Source organism: Corvus hawaiiensis, chromosome 1, assembly GCF_020740725.1.
Source record: "Corvus hawaiiensis isolate bCorHaw1 chromosome 1, bCorHaw1.pri.cur, whole genome shotgun sequence".
Taxonomy (NCBI): domain Eukaryota; kingdom Metazoa; phylum Chordata; class Aves; order Passeriformes; family Corvidae; genus Corvus; species Corvus hawaiiensis.
In genome coordinates, this window is record NC_063213.1 from 33,933,313 (window position 1) to 33,952,798 (window position 19,486).

The 19,486-nt window shown below is 46.9% G+C and overlaps 1 protein-coding gene across 5 annotated transcripts; it reads left to right on the forward strand.

The window, feature by feature from the left end:
* The first annotated feature begins 17 nt into the window (after positions 1-17).
* Positions 18-19,438, forward strand: SLC6A20 (solute carrier family 6 member 20). Of its 5 annotated transcripts, XM_048299422.1 has the most exons (12): positions 18-2,561; positions 2,654-4,743; positions 10,462-10,602; positions 11,336-11,427; positions 12,121-12,348; positions 13,288-13,398; positions 13,793-14,034; positions 14,906-15,068; positions 15,375-15,579; positions 16,335-16,494; positions 17,526-17,691; positions 18,617-19,438. In XM_048299422.1, exons 2-12 carry the CDS (start codon positions 4,680-4,682, stop codon positions 18,764-18,766), a joined length of 1,722 nt encoding a protein of 573 aa, XP_048155379.1. In that variant the 5' UTR covers positions 18-2,561; positions 2,654-4,679; the 3' UTR covers positions 18,767-19,438. The 5 variants fall into 5 exon arrangements, with proteins under 5 accessions (XP_048155379.1, XP_048155394.1, XP_048155369.1 ...); XM_048299437.1 differs by lacking the exon at positions 2,654-4,743; XM_048299412.1 differs by lacking the exons at positions 18-2,561; positions 2,654-4,743 and adding an exon at positions 5,609-6,438.
* Positions 19,439-19,486: the final 48 nt, after the last annotated feature.

The following is a 19,486-nucleotide window of genomic DNA, read 5'->3' on the forward strand; positions in this document are numbered from 1 at the left end:
GTAAAGAATCTTGCTAGAAATGAGAACATTTAAATTACAGATTCGTGCTCAAAGCCACATCAAAGCTCACATCAAACAGCTGTAAAAGAGCATGCCAGTGACAGGGCTGAGGAGAGACTGGGGTGTTTATGTTACAGAAACTGACATTTAACAGTGTTTTTCTCAGGAGCTGCTTGAACTGAAACGGGTCTTTTTTCCTCATTATTTCTTTAACAAGCAAAGCTGTTAAAATTGCTTAACTCAAATCTGCCATACACTTGCAGTCTAAGTTCTCCTGTTTTCTTTTAACTTCTCATGTTTTCTGTAAGCTCTCCTGTCTTTTGCCTCCCACTGGTTTAGTGAGGTTGGTTTGGGATAGAGCCCTGTGCCTGTGGCAGGATATTATTGCTGTAGCACAATAGTAGTGTGTTATGGCGTGGCATTCTCCTCCTGCAGTGGCAGTTAAGATAATGAAGGGTATTCTTTTGCCCCATGTACAGTCACTAAAATTTTAAGCTCTTAGTAGGAATGTACCAAAGAGCTTTTTGGCTGGTTTTGCTCAGAGCAGCAGGAATACTTGTCTGGATGAATGTTGCGGGTTTTTTCTTTGTAATAACACTCATTTTAATGAGATCAGTTACTATTTCTGAAATGGCAGGTAAAGGGTGAAGAGAGACAGAGATTCTCAGTGACTTCTGCTGGTCTTCTTTTCTCGTAAATCTTTGACTCTTGATTTAGCTGGAATATTGACTCTGTGATTGACCTTCATTATCTGCTTAGAAACCATCTCAGCAAGAAAGTACACTGTCAACTTCAGTATATGGCTAGGTCTCAATGAAATAAGTTGGCTGTAGACCAGCATTGTTACACACCTTGTTATCTCCTCAAATGAGTAAGGCAAAACTTGTAAAGAGCTGTGCAGTGCAAAATTGAAACTCTGAGTTCCTGCCTTGCAGATTGCCAGTTTAGCGAGTGTGAGATCACTGCATTGCTTGCTTTTTGTGCTGCAGAAGGGCTAATTAAAAGTCTTGTGTGGAGCTCTTAATGAAAAATACATCATCTTTGACAGGTGATGTACCTGTCAAAGAAGACTTGGAGCATTATACAGTAGTGATCTTTTTTTCCTTGAGATAGGTACAATATTTTGAAGATGGAGATGACATCTGAACGTCTCCTGACAGTGTCTGATGTTTCTAAAACCTCACTTCTTTCCCTGAGGTGTTAATTCTAATACTGCTTTTAGCAGTCTCTGTTCCTTGTACTGCTCAAATACATATCATCCATTTCTTCCACTTCAGTTGTTAATTCCCTAGTTATGCCTGAAGGGAATGTTTAAAAAGAAAATTTTTGTATAATTGCCTGGTCTGCAGAAATCACATCTTTTCAAGCTGGTTGGGGTTTGCTTTTTGGTTTTGTTTTGTTTTTTCTTGGAGACTGAAGAGTATTTTTTAGGGGAATGAAATCTAGGCAGCTCAGCTTTGCTAAGTACTGAATCTGACAGCCAACAAACAACCCTATGCTCCAACAGTGACTTCAGTAGTTGTTATTAAATGAGCCAGCAGTCCTGCATGTTGCCATCTTAATGAGGCCATATATTACCCACTGATCTTTTAACTGTTCATAAAGTACTCATTAGCCTGTTTTTTCTCTTCTGGCTAATAGCCATTTAGAAAAATGTCCTAAGATGAATACTAACACATATATTGATACTTAACTTGCATGTGTGCCTTTTTGTTTGGTAGACTAATATTAAGAACAGTTGCAATTTGGGCATTTCCCACATACCTTGGTTTTGGGAAACCCAGTCAGCTGCCAGGAACTTAGATTTCAGTCCAGCCAAAATGTTCGTAAGATTCCCTATTTTGATTTCCCTTTTCTGGCATTATCAAGGACAGGTCTTGATTTCTGTGTGATATGAAATGCTGTGAAACCACAGTGAAATCCTTACTGCCTCAAGAAGCAAATGTGAATCATGTTGGGGTATCAGGTGGCTGAATGCATCGAGCTTAAAAGGTTTGATCTGGTCTAGAAGGATATGCCTTCTAAAACATTTTGAAGTCATTTGAAGGTAAGTTTGTATGTGAGCAGGTAAGAATTGTTATTGTAATTGTTATCATAGCTATTTTTGTAACTGACTTTGAACAGAGAATGTGCCTAGGGAGTTAACCTGTGATTATTAATTTTGACAACGTCCCAGGGAAGGTGTTGTCCCAGGATTCCTGCTCTGCTCTGGCTGCCTGCAGACTTTCCCTGAAGACATCTTGTGCCCTCCTTAGCAGTCTCTCCTCTTGGGTATACCCTGAAGTATTAGGCAGCATATTTGGAGTCAGCTCTTCTCCAAATAAAGGGGGGTATATATATGTTATTCTGTTTCACCAGAAATTTTCTTTCGTTAGTTATTTTTTAATTACTATTTTTAGGAACTTGTTGATGTAGTGCCTTGGAGTGTCCGTGGTAAGTCATGGTGATGCAGAGAGGTCGGTGCAGAACTGTGAAAGAGCAGCTCACGACTGCCAGCTGCTGGTGAACAAGAGAGCTGCCCGGAGACCTCCCCAGACTGCAGGCAAGCTTTGACAGAGAAGGTGGGAACTGGCAGGTGACAAGCAGAAGAACTGACTGAGTAATCCACCTACCTTTTAGTGACATGCCCGTTTCTGACTCTCGTTTGACGCAGGTCAGTTTTGAAGTTCGGGTGAATTAGGTGCAATTCTACGAATCAGAACTGCTTTGAGTGCACCTTTATGGAGTGAGTACCCTAAGAAATCACACAGTCAGAAGATGGATAGAGCTGTGGTGCTAAGGAAAAGCAAGGAAAATAGAGAGGCTGTTTTCAGGCATGCTTTTCTTGGGAGGTTGAGGTAAAGTGAAACAGTTTTAAGGGTGATTAAGAGGTTGGAAATTACTTCAGAGTACAGACCCTAAAGGCATCATCTACAGTTTGGAACTAAGCAGCAAGTAGTAGTGATAAACTGGAAGGAATAATTGTAATCCTAGTAACAGTTTAGAGGAGTAACTGTAGTCTCCAATTACACATAGAGCAATTGCCAAACAGTTGTCATGGCCTATGAGCTGTCAAAGATCTGGCAATCCAGATGGATTGATTCTTTCTCCTAAGGTAAGGAAATAGGCATCTTAGGGTAGCAGCTCTGAATAGTGAATCCCAACAGAAAACCCGTATGTGGAAGCTGTTACCCTCTTGTCTGCTTGTCTGCTTCCCTTGACAGCATCAGTAAACACGTGCAGAGGCTGTAGAGACTCCATGGCTTTGCTTTGATAATCATCTGATACATGAGCAGATACTGTGTTTGCATTTGGAAGTGGGTGCCTCCAGGAATGGAAGATACTAAACACCAGAGCTGCTGACACTTTGTCCCCCTCCCACATGTCTGGCTCATCAAGGAGAGCCCAGAGGTTTATTTTTAAATCTAAGGGGTATAGTAATACATGTTGGAGGTAGCATAATAAGGTCCAGGCTACCTGGTAGAATTTCTTCCTACCTTGTTTCCCTGACTTTTGCCAATAGAACTATTAAGGTTCTCTCACACCCTGAAGTCCTGATCCCCAACCTGTTGCTAAGACCCCAGATTCCCTTTTTGTCTGCATTTTAGGTAGCTGGGAGAGGCATTTGGCTTTTTACTGTACTGGCATCAAGAGACACAAGCCCAGGATTTTTAGTTGATACCTTCACCTAAGTACTTGTAGTTTTGCTTCAGTAATAAATGGGATTCTTTGCTTTGTTTATCAGCTTCTGACTAGGTTTACATAGGGCAGTTCTCCTGGGCAGTCCCATCAGTCCCTGGTCTGCTGTGCAGATGAACCCCTGCCCTTTTCAACCACTCCCCCAAACCCCACAGCTCAAATTTGTTAGGTACTGGGAGAAAAAATTCTTTCTAATCCTTCTTTAATATGAGCAGTGAAATGATAAAAAATTCTTGTGTATGTCTATTAGAGACTTGTCTTTGTACCTAAAGATAAAGCTCAAGCCCTTCCCTAACCCAAATGAAAGCAGTTCCAGGGAGATAAAATCATGAACAGCATCAGAAATAGCATATTGATAATCTGAGGTGTGTATACAAAGTCCCACAGCAAGAATTCCTAAGCGTTGTCTGTTCAAATACATTTAAATGTATTTAAAGCGTGTGTCTCAAGGAGCCACTAGATGACAGACACTTTGCTGGGTGCCTATATGCATGACCACCTTTAAAAAAATGTCACAGTAGTCTGTGATCTGAGCTACTGATGAGGCTGACATTTGTGAGAGAGGCAAGGATTCATCTCATTCCACCTGAACTTCCTGCTCTGGCCTGACCCAAGATAAGGACATCACATCTCTGCCTGCACAATCTCCTCCAGTCCATTAGTAAACTAGTTTGAAATGTAATGGGAAGGAGGTACAGAGCCAAGGAAATTTTTAACTTGATGATGCTCATCAGTAGGAGTAATCTATTCACACAGAAGCATCCCAAGTGGTAGTGATGTGCTATTTTTAAGGCTGTCCTGTCAGTGAATTATTTAATACTGTAAGCTGTTTATACACATCATTTATAATAAATCTCACTGTCAGGGATGGGCATTTGACTTTCTAGTAATTTCGTGATGTGGGGCAACTCACATTGTCTGTGTGTGTCTTTCAGTTTAACAGCTTATGGATTTAAAATTACCTTGGATTATTCCTTCCAGCAGAATTCTGGGTTATACCCATGAGGCATATTTCTAGGGCTAGCTGGCATGTTGCAGTTCTGCAGGCAAGACAAGAATGCACAGGTACTGCAAAAAAGTCACAAACTTCCCTCAAACCTGTACTACAGAAGGCTTTGGCATACCCTGATGTTTTCCAATGACAACTTACATCTCTAGCACCACTAAAACACACCCTGAAGAATGGATGCACCTAATGTGTAAACCTCTTGCCATCACCTTTTCTAAGCTGTGAGAAAAGTAGTGTCCCACTTGGTGACTTTGGTAATACAGGTGGCTGGTCAGCAGGTGCACCAGAGTGGTTCTGTTGGGCTCAGCAGCACTGCACGACACGCTCTGCAGTTCGGGCTCCTGTCCAAAGGCCCGGGGGTTGGGGTTCTCACCTGTACCCACAGCTGGAGGCCTTGGCTCGGCCAGTGCCCAATGAGATGCTGGAGCAGCCCACACAGCACTGGCAGGGAGCAAATTTCCTGGCACTGAAGGAATGAGACTGACAGCAGCTGAGCGAGTCTTACTTGTAAAATGGTCCTGAAAGGTGCCCTGGAAAAAACCCATTTAAACAGAGGAAGGAAGCTGAGTCCTTGGAATTGCTCAGCTGCTTTTTATTGCTGCAGACGCTGCTGGCAGCCTCCTTCACTGGAAGACCTGTCCAAAGTGGTTGAGCTCAAAGTGTACCTTGGCAGGGGCCCAAACACACAGGGTCATGTTCAGACCTGGCACCTCAATGTGCCTTCAGATGACCCAAAGGCCTCCTAGATCCTTCTGCTTCCACAATGGCCACAGACATCTTTTTCCACTGGCCTTTGTATTTGGTCCCTGCTGCTTGTGAAAGTATTTTAAAACGGCAACCCCTCAGAAAAGTTCACCTGCAGCAGTGGGGTTTGAGCATGAAGGTAAGTGAAGAGACTGGCCATTTCACACTGTTGTGCACATGCAGAGTATGTAGAGGGAGGGCAGTATTCCCGGAGGGCCAAACTTGAGTGCTGTTCTCAAAGTGTGCAGCAGGCTGGGGACCTGCGTGGCTGATAGGACTGTTTCAGGGCCACTTTGGAACTGGGGAGCATGCTGGGTTGGTTGAGGTGAGCACCAGGGCACGGTGATAGGATGTCTGAGGACCTGTTTATTCTTACCCTAAAAGTCAGCACTGACAGTCCCTAAACCCAGTCCTAATGGTGTGGGAACCCCTCTTCTGTGCATTCAAATTCAAGCTGGTGCCTCATGCAGATGAATGCCACTCGGTAGTGAAGGGAGCCCTGTGGAGGAGTGTTCCATTTCCAAAACCAAACTGCAGCCCCAGTGTTATTTCCTCACAGCTTCAAATTGGCATGTGAGTCAATAAAAATCCCTCAGCTCACATCCTTCCCAGAAATGCCAGTCAAAACCCAAGCAGCTATTCACCCAAAGTACCAATTTTATAGTTCTGTGTGTGTCTATAATCTATTTACCAGCATTCCTATTTCAGTATGTGCCTGTTAATAAGATTAGTAATTAAAAAGCTTGATAGGAATTGGCAAGCATAGCTCCTCCGCCTTTCCCTCCCCTCCAAGCCGGACTGGCGTGGAGTGTGAGGCACGGTTGGCAGAGTACCTGAGGGAGTGAAGGCAGGAGGCTCTGCTGAAACCTCTGCCTGCAAGAAGGCAATGGAGAAATCCCGACCCTTATGGGACAATCCCCTGCAGTTTATTTTTGCATGCATTTCCTATGCTGTGGGGCTGGGAAATGTGTGGAGGTTTCCATACTTATGTCAGATGTACGGAGGAGGTAAGTGTGGTTTACATTTTCTTGCTTCCTTTGAGGAGGAGTGTGGCAAGCTTTAAGTCCAAAAGTATGTTGTCCATGCTAATGCCTGTCCACCCAGCAGGGTCCAGGGCAGAGTAGGAGGTCTGGCTTTCTGTTGGTGTGCAATCTGCTTTATTGTGGCTTTATTTTATGTATTCTTTAGCATTAGGCTTTTACCTGACAGCTGCCCCAATACAGTGGCATTTCTTTCCTGTAAGTGGCGATGAAGCAGTGGGAAGGCCCATGTTTTCTGAAAGAATGGAGGTAGAGTGAGAGATATAGATCCACATGGTATTCATTTATTACATTTTTGCCCCATTGAATCACTCTGAAAGTGTCAGAAACTGGTTCATATCCTTTTACATTCACCAATGGGGACTTGGAAAATATTGAGAAGGGGAGATGATGACACTGATTTAATTTAAAGATCAGCTGTATCATTTCAAGTACCTGTCATTAATGTCTTTTATACAAAGCGTTACTTGAGGAGATGATAACCTGGCTGCAAATCTGCCTTGAAGTTGGCTGAAATGCCTTAATCAACAGGAGTTCCACAGCTAAAGCCTCCCAGTAACCTTTGAAAATAAGGAATAAATTGATTTGTCCTCCAAAGATAAATAAGCCAACCAAAAAAAACCCCAAAACCCCCTTTGAAAGTTTATCCTCCTCCTGGGTCCAAACTGAAGAAAGATGTCTGTGGCATATATGAGCCACAGCTGTTGTACCTTGGAAATCAAAAGTCAGTTAATTAGATTAATTAAAGACCAGTACTAATAATCTCCTCTAGTATACAGCTACCACTGTTTTGAAGAATCTTTAGAAATAGCCTCTCTTTGTAAGACAACCAAGTTTTTTACTACTTCTCATACTGCATCTGTTGTTGTAGTTTTGCACCCATCTCAATCTTGCATTAGGGGACATGATGAACATCTGCCTCATCTGCTTCTGGTCTCCTTCTGCCCTTTCTTCCTTTCAGGAAGACACACTAAGCTGTTTAATGACTTTTTACTCCTTTCATGCTTGTTTTTTTTTGGCTGGTAGCTTACTTCTAAATGCACTTGTGGTAGTAGGAATTGGTTCATGCTGCTATTTGAAAAGGCATCTCAGCGCTGAGACTGCATCAGAGCTGTCCTGTGGGATCAGGTCAGAAAAATCCAGATAATATGGTGGGTGAAGGGTGAGTAGAAGATAGATACTGCAGTGGCTGAAGCTTTCTTAGACACTTCAGATAGCAGAAATGATAGATGTGCTGTAATTTTGCATGTATTTGCCTTCACATGCTTTAAGGGTAAAGACTTCATATCTGACACTGAACTCTAGCACAAAGCTTAAAATGTATTTCTGTATGCAGATCAAACTGCCCATCATGGCAGACATCCCGAAGGACAGCAAAACTCGGACATTTTGCGGGCTTTGTGTGGTTCTTTTAACCAGCCATCTGTATTGTAGCAGATGGTGAGGATTCTCTGAAGTGTAACCAAAACTGGAACACTTGGTTAGCCTGAATAGAAGATTAAATAAACTTGCTCATTGCAGGGGCTTTGGACTAGATGACCTTTAAAAGGTGCCTTCCAACTCAAACTGCTATATGATTCTACTATACACCCAAGTATTTTCTGAAAAGCATGTTTTGTAAGAATGTCTTTCCATTATTTTTCATTATATTTTCTATTATTTTTCTCATCACCACTTATATTTATGTGGGGAAAGGCAGCTCTTTCTACTGTGAAATTAAAACTCCTGACAGCAGGTTTTGCTTTTCTTGTTTTATTCACTGCCCTGTTAAAGAGGATTCTGTGGCTTTCCAGGGGTTCACAAAACCCACGAATACAGAAGATTGTTTCAGGATCTTAAGAGCTGGATATGCCAGGCACTGGGATTAGGGGGGGACACCAGCTTGTTTGGCATCTTCCTTGTAATAAAGCACAGAACCAGTCCCTGTCCTGCCCAGCAGGGCAATAGGGCCTTATCGCGGCTGATACCGATAAACAGTATTTGTAGACTTTATAACCTGACATTCTGTTCATCAGCAGTTTGCCTCCTTCTCGTCCTTCTCCTTGCTTTCCTGCCGAGAGCATGACCTGAGCAGACCAGGGGGCATTCAGACCTCGTAGGTGCAGTTCCTCCGTCCCTAGGCAGGCTGGGCCAGGCTCAGACGAGGCTGGGGTGGGTCTACAGCAGGGCTGGTGCTCAGCAGCGCTCAGCCCCGGGCCAGGAAGCCCCTGAGCACCAGGCAGGAGCCTGAGCAGGGGCCAGGGTGCCACGGCCAAGCCCAGTGCCTTGAGCAGACCCTGGGCACACTCCGCATATTTTTCCAACTACAGGGATCTGGCCTGGGGGCTGGATTTTGCAGACAGCTGGCACCATAGGGAGCAACGCCCGGTGTAAATGAGCAGGGAATTGAGTGGTGCTGTGCTGATTCACAGCTGATAAGGAGCTGGTTTATCGACTGCTCAGAGTCCCTTATATGAGACATTTTGGTTCTACTCTTTGGGAAGAGTGGCGTTAGGAGCAAGATCTGTGTGCAAACAGGATGCAGAGCAAGGGGCAGGGGCTTGGCCCTGGCACCCCCAGCTGCGGGGGGACGTTGGGGTGAAGAACAAGCCTGGAGGCATTTCCCCTCCTTGCCAGGTGGCACAGTCAATGCCAAACATGTGGCAGCGCTGCTGGGAGGGTGGAAAAGCCTTCGCAAGGGCCTGATGCCGATTCCCCTGTGGTACATGGCAGAACTCCCCTCAGTGGCTGCTGGGACAGCTGGCACCCCGCCGGCACGGAGCGGCTGCAGGAGCTCTTAAACCTCCGACGGCTCCCTTGCGGCATAGGAAGTTATCTAACAGACTAACAAAGGGGTTGTTAATAACAAGAGAGCTGGGAGGTGGGAAATTAATTCCCAGAATAAACCGGATTATTGCTCTGTGTTTATTTCCAGGTCTTTGCCTCAGTTGCTGCACGGAGTTCATTCCTCCACAGCACTGCACAGAGCCCATTGCAAGGAATGTTAATGCCACAGATTAAATCCTAAATAAGAGATATTTACGTAAATATTTTGGCTTGCTGTAAAAAAGGAAGCAGGGAAGCCTTCACAAAAATCCAGCTTTTGACTCAGTCAGCAGCTCTTTCTGAAGTGAGCCCCAAGTCGAATACAAGGATTTTCATTTTTTTCCGGCAGAAGTTTAAGCCAAAGCACATCCTGATTGCCAGGTGGGAAGGTCCTTTCTCCTTCCTCGCTGTCAACCTTCCTATTCCTGCTGCTGCTCTTCCACAGGAGCATCTCTGTGGCTCTCCATGTGGCGGGAAGTAGGGATGAGCAGCCCCATGCAGGAGGAGACTCTATGCCTCTGTCCCAGGGTCTGCTCCCACAGGTGGGGCCCTGGGGGAAAAGCCTTCATTCATTTGCTGGTGCTTGTGGGCTCAGCATGGGGATTTGGGAGGTTTTTTATTTGTTTTTTTGGTTGTTTTTTTATTTTTTAGCAAAGCCAGACTTCAACATGTTACTCAAAACTCTCTGTTTGACACAGACATTGCTGTTACTTTTTCTTTGAGCACTTTGGCTGTGCAGCAGAACACCCCACACTGAAGTAAATCTTTCCCTCGGCCTCTTTTTCTCATTATCGTTTACAAGGTTTGGCGGGTGGTTGGTTACCCTTTAACAGCCCCAGCCCTCAGCGTTGCTCAAACCGCCCAGACTCATCTGGGCAGCTCTGCCTCAACGCAGTGCCGGCCAACACAGTTTAACAGCAGAAATCCCAGCCCTGCCAAGTCCCTGCGGAAAATTCCCTGCGCCCAGGCAGTCAGCGCCCACCAGCCTCTGGGACGCTGCCCGAAACCTCTGTGAGATGTCCGTCAGGATTGGGCCGTGCCCTCAGTACTCAAGATGCCTAGACAGGACCCAGACCCAGCCGGCCTCTGGGACACTGACAGCTTGATTTGAACACAAATAGGGCTATGTGGTGTTTATCTTGCTGCTGATCTGCCGAAAGCTGACGGTAGGGTTTGTTCTCACAGGTGGCTTTTTGATCCCATACCTTGTCATGCTGATTGCCGAGGGGATGCCGCTGCTGTACTTGGAGCTGGCCGTGGGGCAGCGTATGCGGCAGGGCAGCATCGGCGCCTGGAAAATAATAAGCCCCTACCTCTGCGGTGTTGGTATGTTCTCAGCTTCCATCTGTATTTTCCAGCACACAGGGAATGCGGGTGATTTTAGATAGGAGAGCTTTGTCTTTCAGGGAAGATCCAGGTGGGAGCTCAGGTTTTACTGTGTCTCACCAGGCTGAGCAAAGCCAGACACCTCATGGCATGCATTTATCCTGTCCCTTGTGGGGCATTGGGGCCAGACCCCAGCTTGCTGTGTTGGGTCTGGATTCAGAGGTGTGAGTCCCCTGCCCTCAGGCAGACTGCCAAAATCACGGTGTGAAGGCCAGTGCTAAACCCAGCCCTTGGGGCTGCCTACACTGGGCTTTGACCCCAAGAGCACCTTCCCAGTAAGCTCAACATGAGTGATAAAATAGTGCCTTAATTTCCTACTGTTCCAGTCTACCATTTACTAATGTCCAGTCTTAGATACATTTTTATGTTATTAAATTACCATGAAAACCCAAGCTATCATTAATTTGCATGCGCACACATTTTATTTTTAATGATACATTGAATATTCCCTCCCTGGGGCCTAGAGTATAAAATCGAGTTCAGGATAGTCCTGGCGGGAGGAGGAGGCAGTGTCTGCAGTGACAGGGACATGCCCCGTGTGCACGGCTGTGCAGGGACACAGCCTCTGCTGCATCAGCCATGGCAGTGCTGCTCCCACACCCCACAGATGTTATGGAACCCTGGGCATTTTGGGATTTTGCTGCTGACCAAGTGTCTCCCTCCGTACCTGCAGGAGTTGCCAGTGTTGTCGTCTCCTTCTTCCTCTCCATGTACTACAACGTGATAAACGCCTGGGCCTTCTGGTACCTCTTCCACTCCTTCCAGGTGTGTGGGCTCCCAATGGCCCAGTTTGGCCCCACTGTGGCTGTGGAGGGTTGTGGTGGCTTTGCATTGGTGCTGGATGTTGCATGGCACCATTGTCAGCTGGGAAGGGGAGGTGGAGCGTTGTCAAAAGCTTCAGAAACCCAGGGCTTTTCTGGAGAGAAAAGTGATGCAGTGGTGTCTCCCTCCATGGTCTTCCCAGAGGCATTTGCCATTGTCTTCTCCTCACCATGAAATTCAGGTCAAGGCTAGCCTTGTGACTCTTCAGTCACATGTGCCTTGTTGCCAGGGTGTCCTGGCAGGGGAGAGGTCTGGCCCCATGGTAGAGGCTTGGAGAGTGTCATCCCCAGGGGAGAAGGTTAAGGAGGCTCAGTCCTTGGGGAGAGAATCAGTCTGGTCATCCCCAAGGAAGAGGGACAGAGCAGGTCTGTCTTTGGGTAGAGAGTCAGAAAGGGTCGTCCCCAGGGGAGAGGATCAGAAAGCATCAATCCTTGGGGAGAGGGTCATTCCCAAGGGACAGTGTCAAAAGAGATCATCCCCAGGGGAGAGGGTCATCCCCAGCCCCAGGCAGCACCGTGCAGAGAGAAGCAAGCCCGGGCAGAAAGTCGCCCTTGCCATCATCCTCCCTGCTCCTGACCGGCAGCTCGGCTCTGCCTGCCGTGCCGAGGGCACTCACTCCATGTCCCTCCCTCCCAGGACCCCCTGCCATGGGCCACCTGCCCCCTCAACAGCAACCGCACGGGCTACGAGGAGGAGTGTGAGAAGACATCGTCCACGCAGTACTTCTGGTACCGGCAGACCCTGAACATCTCCCCGTCGCTGGAGGCCAGCGGGAGCGTGCAGTGGGAGCAGGCGCTGTGCCTGACGCTGGCCTGGCTCGTGGTTTACCTCTGCATCCTCCGCGGCACCGCCTCCACCGGCAAGGTGAGCGCGGGGCACAGCCCTGCCGGGCCCGGGCGGGGCGTGCGGAGGGGAGACGAGCGCGGGAAGGCAGTGCGGGATGGCTGCTGTTCCTTGGGGTCACGGCATCTCCCCCGGAGCACCGAGCTCTGCTGCCTCTGCTGCCCTGTCAAGTTGCAGCTGAAACAGGATCAACCAAAACACTGAGTGATACTAAAAAAATAATCCAGAAAAGTCCTTTAAACACAGCCAGCTCTCTGCAAAACCAGTTGCTAGGCTGCTGGCCATGAGGAAAGCCATCTGCCACGGCAGAGCCGTGTCAGCAGATGTCTATTCCTTGGTCTTTGCAAGAAAAAAAATACACCTACTGGACAGTTTTTGCTTGCTTTTTCTTCACAACAGAAATCATGAGGAAGTGGGGAGAAAAACCTCAATGTCCTGGCTGAGCCTGCACTAAGCAGCAAGCTGAGGGCTGTAATCCCCAAATCGTCTTAGTCAAATACAGGAAAGCCAAGAGACTGTAAACTAGGAATAACCTCTCGAACTTGCTGCAACTGATTCAATTAAATTTTGATTCAATTTGATTCAATTCAAATTTGATTTTGACCTTTTATGACCTCTGCTTGCCTTCCTTATAGAGCAAATTATGAATGACCTTTGCCTAATGAGTTTTGGATAGATAGTCACTTAGTTTGTGAATGCTGCAAATATTTTAGATTTTTGTTTGTTTTCCCATCAAAGAGAAGACCCTGGGAAGAGTAGTGCAGGTCTTCAGTATTATTAAGAACTTGTTTCCCTAAAATGTAAATCTAAAGTTAGATCTGTCTGATAATATTTCTTTAAAGACTAATATATGATAACAAACACAATAATGGAAATTAGTTATGTAAAGTGAGACTGACATAGCAGATTAGCTTTGTCTTATGTATTCTTTAGACCAAGGTCTTTCCCCTCTTTCCCCAGGTCGTGTATGTGACAGCCTCTTTGCCATACTGTGTTCTCATCATATACCTCATCAGAGGATTAACACTTCACGGAGCTGTGAATGGGCTCATCTACATGTTCACACCAAAGGTGCAGAAAAACTGTATTGAATTTTTCAGGAAATGTTACTGGTTACTGAGCATGTAAGTTTTTAAAAGGTCTTGGTCCTCCTTTTTTTATACTGAATTTTTGCAGCAGTACCGTAGGTCTGGCAGCTGGAAACCCCGGCTGGGAGTGGCTGGAGGCCGTTCTGCCATGATACCCATAAGCTGCTTGCTTTTTCCTGCAGAAGACGACCTTCCCATTAGCATAACCTATTACTTTCAGTCAGAGCAGTAACCCTGTCCAAAACCACTCCTGACCTAAAATGAGTGCACAAAGGGCCCCATCCCTGGCCTTGTCCCTATCCCTGCAGGCTGGAAGGGGCAGTGCTGGGCCCTGGTGTGAAACTTCATGGTCTTGCTCTCTCATCTGGCTTTTGCAGCTGGAGCAGCTGTTGAACCCCAAGACCTGGATCAGCGCTGCCACGCAGATCTTCTTCTCGCTGGGGCTTGGCTTCGGCAGCCTCATCGCCTTTGCCAGCTACAACGAGCCCAGCAACAACTGCGAGAGACACGCCATCATCGTGTCCCTCATCAACAGCACCACCTCCGTATTCGCCAGCATCGTCACCTTCTCCATCTACGGCTTCAAGGCGACCTTTAACTATGAGAGCTGCATCAACAAGTAAGAGCCCGCTGTTTCGCTGCTTTTCCACTGCAAGCTGTTCTGGGGCAGGTCAGGGGGGAGGTAAATAAATAACAGCACGCAGCACTGCCAGCACTGCCCCAAGACCAGACCCGATACTGCTCTAATAAAGCTAAAGGAGCTATTCAAGGTGATGAAGCCTGAGATGAAAGGTCAGAGTGCTTTGCCTTTTGACACCTGGGTGCTGCTTCCAGGCATGGGCCTAGGCAAGAGGATGAGTTTGCCTGGGCAGGTGACAGAGGCACTTTCCCCTGTGTTCTTGTCCTGGCACATGCTCCAGGGAGTGTGGGGGAGCTGATTAATAAATGCAGTGATGTTCAGATCCCACTTTTTAAGGCTAAGCCCTGTTCCAGGAGCACAGCCTCCTTGGCTGTGATGCTCTGCAAAAGCCCAGCAGCCTGCAGGATTGTGTCCTGTAGCTGCAAGCTTGCATGCAGTTCCTGGCACAGGGCCCGTAGCAGTTACACATTTACTCATATTTTTAAAACTTTCAATCTATCTGCTGATCAGAGAGGAAACCAAGCTGCTAGTTCTTGCTTGTTGCCAAAAGACTTTAAAGTTGGGGGGTGTGGACATGAGACTGGAGGGCAAAGGGGAAGAGACATCAGCCAGCACTGGCCAGCACCCAAAATACCTGCCTGGGAGCAGCAGTTTGGGTGCAGGAGCTGCTCCCCCCAAGGCACTGATGAGCACAAGGTTGCCCATGTCCCAACACTGTGCTGGAAGTGCTGCTCTCACCCAGGGAGACTGAAGCCCTGGGGCCAGCAAAGCATCCCCACGGGGGCTGGTGGAAAAAAAGGGTGAGGTGTCCTGGGCCTGAAAGCCACTAAATTCCTGTAATCCTTCCCAGGGTGATCCTGCTGCTGCTGAATGCTTTTGACCTGGAGGAAGGCTCTTTAACAGCAGACAATCTCAACGAGATGAAAGACTACCTCATGGCCACCTACCCGCAGGAATATGCCCAATTAGCACCACAGATTAAAAACTGCAGCTTGGAAGCTGAGCTAGACACGGTGAGTTGCTAGTTTGTGCTGTTCCCTTTGCTTCCACTGAGCTCAGGTGCCCCATGTGAGCCCAGGAGCTGCCTGACCAACGGCTGGGGATCATTTCTACACCTTAGGATGGGGCAGGGGCTCACTCAGGTCATCAGCACCCAGTGTCTGTGCAGTTGGGATAGAACAGTGAAGACCTCACCTACCTTTGCTGTGCAAAGTCACACCTTGGGTGTACTTTGTCATGACACAGAGTCACTCTCTTACATCCTTTATCAAGCTGAGGAGCTGCCCGTAACTCTTGTTTCCCCCCCTTGTCTCTGTCAGGCTGTCCAGGGGACGGGACTGGCATTTATAGTCTATTCGGAAGCAATCAAAAACATGGAGGTGCCCCAGCTGTACTCTGTGCTCTACTTCTTCATGCTGCTGATGCTGGGCATTGGCAGCATGCTGGGGAACACGGCTGCCATCCTCACGCCGCTGACTGACAGCAAGGTCATTGCCTCCTGCTTTCCCAAGGAGGTGATCTCAGGTAGGCACCTGCCAGGCCGCAGCACAGGCCACACAGTGAGCACGTGTGTGTGTGTGTGTCCAGAAGCTGTGGTGTCCCACCGCCATTGAGGGTCCCTCTCTGACCTCAGGTGGAGCAGGGAATAGCAAATATGCTGCTGGAAGGGTTTGCCTACCCTTGTGAAATCCTGCCCAGCCTGTGCAGCACTTTCCCTTGGGAGCTCCCAAAGCACCATGGCAGTAGTGGCTGTGCATTCACAGCCTTCCCAACACACCTCAGCTCTGTCAGACTGGTGTCTACTCACTGGTGAAACTCAAAGGGATGGTACAAATGGCAGTATAGCTGCAGCAAGTAGCTCTTCAGTCACATTGCCAGTCTCCCTGCTGTGAACCACCTCAGTCTTTGGCCAAAAGAAATACATGCTCCTGTTGGGGCGTGGAAATCAGTTGTCCTACCTTAAAACCTGTTTTAGCTGTGTGCCCAGCAGCAACAGCAGATGCTGCATGCACACGTGACAAGGCTGTTGCTAAGACTTGGTCGTCTTGACCAGGTCTGGGGTGATGTGCTGTGACTATGCAGGTCTAGGGAGCAGCAGTTTAACGACAGTCACACATGCACAGGGACACATCTTTTCCATGGGGGAAAAAATAAAATCCTTCTCCTCAGAGAAAGCTGCTCAGCAGAAATCCCACCAGCTTTTTAGTCACGAGAAGTGTGACATTTTCCCTACACAAACTTCCAGGTATAATGGCAGGATCCCTGTTTTATCCATGCAGGTGTTGTGTGTTTCATTAATTGTATAATTGGCCTGATCTTCACCATGGAGGCTGGAAATTACTGGTTTGACATTTTCAATGACTACGCAGCCACCCTCTCACTGCTGCTCATCGTGCTGGTGGAAACCATCGCCGTGTGTTACATCTATGGGATAAGGAGGTAAAACTTCAGCCCTGCTTTCTTCATAGGGGGACAGCTGCGGGAGCAGCCACAGGCAAGAATAAAAATATGGCCTCGGGCTAAATGTTTCTCCTATGCTATAGGGTCAGCAAGGGGATGGGGGTCTCCCCTGCCCTGCAGACCCCTTCCTTCCAGGGCCTTGGCTCAGGACTGTGAGGGGCCAAGCTGGGCTGACACTGTCTCTGCTGGCAGGGGAGTACCAAGGAGCTGTACACACGGCTCCCTGCTCGTGTCCTTGGTCTCAGGAGCAACTTCTGCCAAAACTCCGCTCCTCCCATGACAGGAATTCAGCACGAGCACAACAGTGCCAGTAAGTCTGGTTTCAAAGGTGGTCACCTTGCACATTGTTTGTCTCCCATCAATCCTTGTGGGTAAAAGGAAGCTCTGGAATCAGGAGAAGTTTTCAACAGCAAAGGGGTTTGAAAATAGCTGAAGGGAAAGGCTTCAGCATTTGCTTTGTTAGTCTGCCAGCACACAAGGTGTCCAGGCACATACACGGGTATTACCTCCTTGACGAGTTCAACGCCTTCGAGTCAGATCCAGGTCTCCTGTGAGATTTTAGTTACCATCTCCAGTACTTCCTCAAAGACAGTCAGATACCAGCACTGAGAACACTCAACTACACAAACCCAGCCGTTTTCTCCACAGTACTTCAGCATCATTGCTTTTCTCTGTCAGCTGACAGCAGTAACAGTCCGAGCTTACACTTCAGGCAGAACTTTCTTGCTGTACCTTTTCTAGCTCCTCTCTGCAATTTGGGATTCTCTTGGAAGCCTCAGTGTCTTTTTTGATTTCACCCTCACCATAATTCTGGTGAGCCAGCTTTTCAGACAATAATTCTCTGCTCATTTGTGGTCAGCTGTTCTCCCCTTTCTCATATGACATACTCGATTCTGAAGGTGGTTTCTGAAGTAACTCAGAACAAGGTATTGATCGAACTTCTGTAGCCAGTCTGAAAAACACACGTTTGGTTTTCTTTACAAAAATGTATTTGGTTTTCTTTTGAACAGATTTGAAAAAGATCTTTACACCATGATTGGACGCAAGCCAAACTGGTATTGGAAAATTATGTGGGCTTTTGTTAGTCCACTGCTAATTATAAGCCTATTTATTTTTTACCTCACCGACTATATCCTCACAGGAACATTGCAATACCAAGCATGGGATGCCACACAGGTAAAAGAGTTATGGGTTTGGGCTTTTTTTAAAAAAACTTTCCTTAGTTCCTGCAAGGATACAAGCTTCCTTCCTAACTACACTGTTCCACAAAATGGCCTTCTGAAAGTGAGTAGCTGGAGTCAGGGCCATCCCTTAATTTTGTGGATAGGAAAAACAGGGGAAATTTGACTTAGTGATGATGTAATGGTTCTGTAAAATCAACTAATTTCCCTCTATGAGGTTCTTAATCAACTCTTCATAGAATTAAATTTCATTCATATTGAAGACCCAAGTATCATCTTTAAAAACACACTTAAAAACCCCCTGCTTTCAAAGTGTATTTATTTTGAACAAAATTAGTGGTATTTTAACAGAACTGAGCTGCTGCTGGACTAGTTTTCATAATTTCCATACACATTTTTCTTTATGGCCAGAACATTTTCTTAAGAATACTGGACTGTGTATTCATCACAGAGCAATTACTGCTGGATAAGTAATCACTGGTTTCATAACCTTTTGTGGAAATGTTCCCATCATGCAGAAACAAAGAACATCATTGTTTTCATGTCATGGCCAATTTGGGACCCACAGTGGGCCTGGCCTGTTGACTGGGTGTCAGCATGAGCCCGCAGGCTCCAGGAGAGGAACAGAGATCTGACAGAGGTCAGGGCTCAGCCACCTCATGAAGAAACACAAATCAAGCCAAAATCTGCTCTTTACCAAAGCTTGCAGAAGTTTTCCCCGATCCTGTTGTCAGCAGCTCTGTTCTTGTCAGGTTTCAGTGTGTATGGTTGGACAAAGAACAGCACTGAGGGCAGCCATGGGCTGCCACAGCCTGGAACTGCTTCTCAGAGGTCCTGTCTAGATCCATGCACACAGCTTTGCTCCTGGCCCGACTCTGGGGCAGATCCCACAGATCCAACACTGCTTTTCTCCCTTGCAGGGGCAGTTGGTGACCAAGGATTACCCAGGCTATGCCCTGGCAGTGATCGGGCTGCTGGTGGCGGCATCAACCATGTGCATTCCTCTGGGAGCACTAGTGACTTTTATAAGGAAGAGACTGAAGAGGGAACGAGTTTCAACTGTTGCATGAAAGCTGACAGCTGGATTTGGGAAGACCTTACCCCTGTCATCAGTGACTGGGCACTTCTGGAAGACAGCAGCAACCATTATTTGTAGCAGCTATTTATAGAGTTGAGAATGGTGGGTGCTATATTGACCAAAAAGTGCTCTTGGGAGGTTCCACAATGGTTTGGAAGAAAAAAAGCTCTTCTGTAACAAGATGAAGCTTTAAAATGGCCTCTGTAAAAGAGGTGAGAGGGAGAGCAGCTCACAAAATGCCAGCTAGCACAAATTAACCAGCATATCAGCCCATTACACGTTAGGTGATTCTTTTCCACTGTTGTAGCACTGCCTGTGTGGAAACATGAGCAACCAAGCATGTTCCTGCACCTAAGTACCAGCAAATACCCTCAACCATTCAAAACACTTAAGCATACTCATTGTTTGAGGTGACATCTGTATTTCATCAACAGGTGAAACTGCTGAAGTCTGGCAATGAGCATGTGACATTGCTTTCCTACATGGGAGAAAGCAGTAGGATGGCACTGGGAGATAAATGTGGCCAACATGGCTTCTTTTATACTTGTGTCCAGCAAAGCAGTGAATATATATATTTATATATGCATATACATATATATATGCACCCACATATGTGAGCTGCACAAGTTCTCCCACGTCCAGAAGTAAACTTCCAATTCCAGTATGTAACTGTGCACTGTGCTGTACTTTGTATTTTCTAGGGATGCATTTT

What these genes read in the sequence shown, in the direction of transcription:
- SLC6A20 (XM_048299412.1), top strand. Translation starts at nt 6,318, where the DNA reads ATGGAGAAATCCCGACCCTTATGGGACAATCCCCTGCAGTTTATTTTT. An exon ending in GCACCGCCTCCACCGGCAAG is followed by an intron (nt 12,349 to 13,287) that starts GTGAGCGCGGGG and finishes CTCTTTCCCCAG; the next exon opens with GTCGTGTATGTGACAGCCTC. An exon ending in TACATCTATGGGATAAGGAG is followed by an intron (nt 16,495 to 17,525) that starts GTAAAACTTCAG and finishes TCTTTTGAACAG; the next exon opens with ATTTGAAAAAGATCTTTACA.